The following is a 6,830-nucleotide window of genomic DNA, read 5'->3' as shown; positions in this document are numbered from 1 at the left end:
GTGTGTGTGAATATGTGTGTGTGTGTGAATATGTGTGTGAATGTGTGTGAGTGTGAATGTGTGTGTGTGAGTGTGTGAATAAGTGTGTGTGAATGTGTGTGTGTGTGAGTGTGTGTGAATATGTGTGCGTGTGTGTGTGTGCGCGCGCACGCGCGCGAAAGAAAGATCTCCTCCCTCCCTCCCTCGGCAGAGCGCTCAGGGGGGGCCGAGGGCAGCGACCTCCTGCTCGCCGGCGTCCCTAGTGGCTGGGCGCTCGGCAGCGTGGACCCGCTGGTGCCGCAGCAGGTGGGAGGAGACCTTGAAGCGGCGCTCGCAGCGCCCGCAGGGGAAGGGGCGCTCGCCCGTGTGGACCCGCTGGTGGGTCAGCAGGTTGGACGACTGACTGAAGCCCTTGCCGCACAGGGGGCATGTGTAGGGCCGCTCCCCGGTGTGGACCCGCTGGTGGGTCAGCAGGCCGGAGGAGTGGGTGAAGCCTGTGCCGCAGACCCGGCAGGAGAAGGGCCCAGCCCCGGTATGGACCCGGCGGTGGGCCAGCAGGTGGGACGACTGGGTGAAGCCCATGCCGCAGACCCGGCAGGAGAAGGGCCGCTCGCCCGTGTGGACCCGCCGGTGCCGGGCCAGGCTGCTGGAGACCCGGAAGCGCTTGCCGCAGACCTGGCAGGGGAAGGGCCGTTCGCCCGTGTGGACCCGCCGGTGGGTCAGCAAGTTGCACGACTGGGTGAAGCCCTTGCCGCAGACCTGGCAGGTGAAGGGCCGCTCGCCCGTATGGATCCGCCGGTGGGCCAGCAGGCTGAAGGAGCGGGTGAAGCGCTTCCCACAGACCTGGCAGGAGAAGCGCGGCTCACCACTGTGGGCGTGCCGGTGGGCCAGTAGAGTGGAGGAGTGGGCAAAGGCCTTGCCACACTCCGGGCAGGAGAAGGGACGCCTTCCCCCCTCCTCCTCCTCCTCCTCCTCCTCCTCCTGCCCCCGCTCACCGACCCGGGCCTCCAGCTCTGTCCGGCTTCCAAAGGGGAGCTCGTTCTCTGCCTCGCCCATCCTCGGCTCCCTCCCCACCTCCGTCGGCCACAGTCCTTCAGGATCCCCCTCGCAGCCGGGCGTCCGTCTCTGTTGCTCTCCGGCCGTCGTGCCTCTTCCTCTCGGCTCTTGTCCTCCCTTACCCCTCTTCCACCACCCCCATCCGGTCGCGCCTGGCCCTTTCCCGATCTCCGGCCGCTCAGCCTTCCATGTCTTCTGACAGGACAGGGGCCTCCCCTTCGTCTGGACACCTGTGGGCGGGAGTCACCTGTTAGAGACAACTGCCTCCGTTTTCCGTTTCCCCGACTCCATTTCTCGCTGTCCGCCTCCCGCACCGTTTCCCCCCCAACCTTTCCCGACTTCCCAATTCCCCCCCAATCCTCTCTCGCTGACGCACGTTTCAAATTTGCAGCATGGAGAGGAAAGGGGAGGGGGTGGTTCGAGTGGCTCAATTCGGGCACAGCAAGATCCCAGAGGCAGCAAGTGGACCCACAGGCACTTCAAGCTGACTGGGGCGAAGCGGGGCAGACAGAATATAGCGTGTTGGGTGGGGTTGGCGGTGGGTTGGGGGAGTTCTGAGGTCGCCCACCTTGGCAGGAAGAACAGAGGAGCTGGTTATTCCTTAAAGGGCGCGGGCAGAAATTCATTCCGAGGAGTACCACGCGAGAGGATGCAAGGTCGTTCACTTCAGTGGGAAGGAGGAGACAGCCGCCTAGTCTCTGATTAAAAAAGTATCGCGAGTTGCAAAGGGGATCTGCAGGTTCTGGCGCATCGATCATTGGGGCATGGGAGCTGGAATAGCCTATTAATCCTGGTCCACCACGGCACATTGAACACTTCAGTGCCTTTTGCTCAAACTACCCAACCCCTCACTCTTTACACCATGGATAATTCAGAATGGGAGCAGGAGGAGGCCATTCAGCCCCTTGAGCCTATACTGGCATTCAACAGGATGGTGGCTGAGCTGACATCCCTCACGCCCACCTTCCTGCCCTTTCCCCGACTGATCAAGAATCTATCTCAGCCTTAAAAATTTGTCCCCCCCACCCCCGTGTCTTTGCAAAATCTCTCTCCTCTCACCTTAAAAATATGCCCCCTAGTCTTGACATCCCCTACCCTAGGAAAAAGACACCTGTCATTCATCTTATCTATACTCCTTTATAATTTTATAAACCTCTATAAGGTCATCTCTCAACCTCCTATGCTCCAGTGAGAAAGGTCCCAGTCTTTCTTTATCACTCAAACCCTCCATTCCTGGCAACATCCTGGTAAATCTCTTCTGAACCCTCTCCGGCTTAATAACATCCTTCCTATAACAGGGCGACCAGAACTGGACACATATTAGTCTGAGACTGTGCCGTCTGGCCCCAGACTCTCCCATGAGGGGGAAACATCCTCTTAGACATTTGCCCTGTCAAGACCCTTCAGAATCCTAAATGTTTTAATTAGATCACCTCCTATTCTTCTAAACTCCAGTGTCCCAACCTGTTTAACCTTTGCTCAGAGAGACAATCCCTCCCTGCTGGGAATCACACATTTAGCAACCTCAAGCTTAAATAGACACAAATCTGAGCTTCCACAGAGACGAAACATCTTACCTGCATCTACCGTGTCCTTTGCTCGGAGTATTTTCTAAGTTTCGATGCAATCACCTTTCATTCTTCGAGAACACAGGCCTGTTATACCCGGTCTCTCTTCACAGGACAGTCCCACTATCCCAGGGACAAGTCTGGGAAGCCTCCATAGTACTCCCTCTACGACAACATTACCTTTCCTGAGAATAAGGAAGCCCAGCCTCCCAGCCATTGACTCCATCTACACTTCTCGCTGCTTTGGGAAAGGCAGCCAACATCATCAAATAGCTTCAGAGATAGTAGGAACTGCAGATGCTGGAGAATCTGAGATAACAAGGTGTAGAGCTGGATGAACACAGCAGGCCAAGCACCATCAGAGGAGCAGGAAACCCCACTCATAATCTTTTCCAAACTCCTCCATCGGTAGAAGATACCAAAGCTTAAACGCATGTGCCAGCAGGTTCAAAAACAGCTTCTTCCCTGCTGTTATCAGACTTCTGAATGGAATTCTGAAATTTTTAATTTAATGTTGATCTCGCTCTTTGTGCATCTCCTCTGCTGCTGTTACACTGCATTCCTCGCTCTATTCCATTACCCTAATGCACTCTGTATGGCATGATCTGCCTGTACTGCACACAAAACAAAACTTTTCACTGTACCTAGATTCGTGGGACAGTAATAAATCAAACCAAATCAAAACCGTATGCAGTATTCCGGGTACAATCCAAGAAAGCTCCCATGCAATTACAGTCATAGAGTCGTAGAGCACGGAAACAGACCCTACAGCCCAATCGGTCCGTGCCGACCAAATATCCTAAACTAATCCAGTCCCATTTGCCAGTATTTGGCCCCTATCCCTCTAAACCCTTCCTATTCATGTTCCCATCCAGATGCTTTTTAAATGTTGTAATTGTACCAGCGTCCACCACTTCCTCTGGCAGCTCGTTCCGTACACACACCACCCTCTGTGTGAAAAAGTTTCCCCTTTAACACTTTTTTAAAGTCCCTTTTAAATCTTTCCCCTCTCACCTTAAACCTATGCCTTCTAGTTTTGTACTCCCCTACCCTGGGGAAAAAAGACCTTGTCTTTTCCCCTATCAATGATTTTATAAACCTCCATAAGGTCACCCCTCAGCCTCCGACACTCCAGGGAAAATAACACAAGCCTATCCAGCCTCTCCCTATGGCTCAAACCCTCCAACTCTGGCAACATCCTTGTAAGTCTTTTCTGCACCCTTTCAAGTTTTACAACATCTTTCCTATAGTAGGGAGACCAGAACTGAATCCAAAAGTGGCCTAACTAATGTCCTATACAGCCACAACATGACCCTCCCAACTCCTACACTCAATGCACTGACCAGTAAAGGCAAGCGTACCAAACACCTTCTTCACCGCCCTGTCCACCTGCGACTCCACTTTCAAGAAATATGTACCTGCACTCTCTGTTCAGCAACACTCCCCAGGACCTTACAATTTAGTGTATAAGTCCTGCCCTAAATTGCCTTTCCAAAATGCAGCACCTCACATTGATCTAAATTAAACTCCATCTGCCACTCCTCAGCCTGTCTTGAAGCAAAATGTCACTACTGCTGTATTCAAATCATCCCGAGATGAAGACCATTGTCCTATTAGCCTTCCTCAGAGCTTGCTGCACAAGCATTTGTGATTTTCTCGACAAGGACACCCAAGCCGCATTGTATAGCTACACTTTCCAACAGCTGATCTTGCAAACTGGACAACCTCACATTTTTCCAAATTTTATTCCATGTGCCATGCTCTTGCCCACACACTATGCCCCCAAATCTGCCTGAACCGGTCTTATGTCTTCCTCACCGCAGACCTTCCTGCTTAGCCATGAGACCTTAAGATTTAGGAGCAGTTTGGCCCTTGGAGTCTATTCCTACTGTTCGATCATGGCTGATGCGTTTCTCCAGCCCCCATTCTCCTGCCACCCACCTCTCTCCCTTTGAAGTACGGAAATCTTGGTTTCCGTAAATCCTCAATATATATTGTGAACAAAAGCGCAAAAGTCACGAAATATTCGTGTTCAGCAGGCTAATTGGACACATTCCCCCATCACGAGAGGTACTGAATATTTAGGGAAGGACGGTCTCTCCCCTTTAAGCGACCCTTAAAGTAAACCTCTCCCCTTTCAACTAAAGAGGCACTGGAAATGGTAACTCAGTTTCGCTCTCTCCCTCCTTCCACAGATGCCGCCTGAATGGCTGGGTTTCTCCAGCAACTTCTGTCTGTGTTCCACTTTAATGGGCTGTCCCCGTTAATCAGAACATTCCCTTTGATGGGTCTACCCCTTTAATCAAACTGCCCCCATAATAAAAATATTCCCCTGAATGGACCCTCCCATTTAACCAAATCATTCCCTTTAATGCACCCACCCCTTTAAATAAACGTTCCTCTTTCTTCAATTCTCCCCTTAAATCAAAACATCCCGTTTAGCCAATATCCCCTTTCAAAAAAAATTATTGCCTTGAATGGGGCCACCCCTTTAATCAAATATCCCCTTTAATGGCTGTCATCTTTAATTTCCCTTTAAATGGACCACCCCTTTAATAAAAACATACCCTTGAATCAACCTTCCCCTTTAATTAAAACATTCCCCTCTAATGGGCCCTCCACTTGAAATAAAACAAACCCTTCAATGGGCCCTCCCCTTTAACTAAAACAATCCCTTTAATGGGCCCTCCCCTTTAACTAAAACAATCCCTTTAATGGGCCCTCCCCTTTAACTAAAACAATCCATGAAATTATGACAATCACTTTAATTAAATCAATTCCTTTAATAGACCCCACCTTTAATGAAAACATTCCCTTTAATTGAAACAATTCCTTTAAAAAATAAAATATTCCCTTTAGTGGACCACTCCCCCCACTCATGGTCCGGGGCCCTCCTTCACTTTTCTGTCGGCAAACTATTTATTGGACGACGATCCCTTTAAATGGGGTCCCCTTTCCCCATCCCTTTAAATGTTCAGGGTAACGAAAACAACCGTCTGCTCCCTACAACCCCAGGAGCGGGTGGACCGGTGTTACGGGAAGTGGACGGTGTGATAGAGGAGGGAGGGACGGGCTGAGGACGTACGAAGGGACCAAGGTTACAAAAGGCCGCCACTCACCCCCTGGGCCTGAAGGCCGCGTCCACAAGATGGCCGCCCCGATCCTGGGGGAGGAGACCCCGCCCACCGGCGGCATCGGACACACCCACCTCCGCCCCATTGGCCGACGTGATATAGTCACGCCCCTTGGTGGCGCGGACCGCGCCCGTCGAGGATGCCCATTGGTCTTGGGGACGTCGCCACGCCCCCGTATACGTCAGATGGCTTTCGCCCCGCCTGAAAGCGCATTGGTCATCGTCGACCGGGCCACCGCCCACATCCCCCGCGCCGGGTGACGTCCGTCTGACAAGCACTAATCCCGGCGGTACGAACCACGCACATTATCATCGTCTCATTGGTCGAGGCGTCTCGCACCCGCCCCCACGTGGGGCGGGGAACCGTTTGACGTCCGCCCACGATGCCAAAACCCATTGGCCACCTCGGGGGCGTGGCACCGCCCCTCGGCTCCAACGGGCCTCGCCCGCCCGTGCCGGCTGCGCGCCTGCGCAGTGCGGGGCCCGTAGGAAGGGGCGGAGCCCGTGTGACGCGCGGATGCGTTTGCGCGCCTGCGCAGTGCAGGACCCGAAGGTTGTGGTTGCCGGGGGGAGGGGGGTCGTCGTCGTCGGCGCGTTGAAGAGGAGGGGGTGGTTCTGCTGCTGCTGCTGCTGCTGCTGCTCACCTCAGTTGTTGTTGTCACCATGGCAGCGGCGGGGCCGGCGGGAGCGGCCGTTAGCAGCCGCGCGCGGCGGCACAAGTGGGCGATCGAGCTGCACGCGGCGGCGGGAAGGTGCGGGCCCCTCGCCCACCGGCCGGAGCCTCGGGCTCGAGTGCGGCGGCTGGCCGGCCGCAGGGGCGCCGAGGGCGGCGTGACTACCGGGACCCCGACCCCGGGGGTGAAAGAAACCGCACCCCAACCTCCCCCCTTCCCCGGGAACCTTCAGAAAACTCCAGAAGTCGACCTCAAACCCCATCCCCTCCCTGGAATTCACCTTAACCCACAAAAAAATATTTGCCTTAATTACCCCTCCCCCGTCCCCCCAGAAATTCACTTTAAATCCCCCCCGTCCCCCCAGAAATTCACTTTAAATCCCCCCCGTCCCCCCAGAAATTCACTTAAATCCCCCCCGTC

The 6,830-nt window shown here is 54.0% G+C and overlaps 2 protein-coding genes across 3 annotated transcripts in view; one reads left to right on the top strand and one right to left on the bottom strand.

Annotated features, from left to right (window-relative positions):
- Window positions 1–102: 102 nt before the first annotated feature.
- The window catches only part of LOC109925849 (gastrula zinc finger protein XlCGF57.1-like), a 28,184-nt gene continuing 21,456 nt past the window's right edge, over window positions 103–6,830 (bottom strand). Inside the window, exon 3 of the mRNA XM_048619304.1 lies at window positions 103–822. Coding sequence (XP_048475261.1) covers window positions 196–822 — 627 coding nt within the window. The 3' untranslated portion in view covers window positions 103–195. The remainder of the gene's footprint in view (window positions 823–6,830) is intronic.
- The window catches only part of LOC109926454 (ER membrane protein complex subunit 4), a 6,290-nt gene continuing 5,622 nt past the window's right edge, over window positions 6,163–6,830 (top strand). Inside the window, exon 1 of one of the 2 annotated variants that reach the window (XM_048619295.1) lies at window positions 6,163–6,488. In XM_048619295.1, the coding sequence (XP_048475252.1) occupies window positions 6,400–6,488 (89 nt within the window). In that variant the 5' untranslated portion in view covers window positions 6,163–6,399. The remainder of the gene's footprint in view (window positions 6,489–6,830) is intronic. The other variant, XM_048619296.1, reaches the window with a different exon arrangement.

This window comes from Rhincodon typus, chromosome 42, assembly GCF_021869965.1.
Source record: "Rhincodon typus isolate 14 chromosome 42, sRhiTyp1.1, whole genome shotgun sequence".
NCBI classification, from domain to species: domain Eukaryota; kingdom Metazoa; phylum Chordata; class Chondrichthyes; order Orectolobiformes; family Rhincodontidae; genus Rhincodon; species Rhincodon typus.
This window is presented reverse-complemented; position numbering and strand designations above follow the sequence as displayed.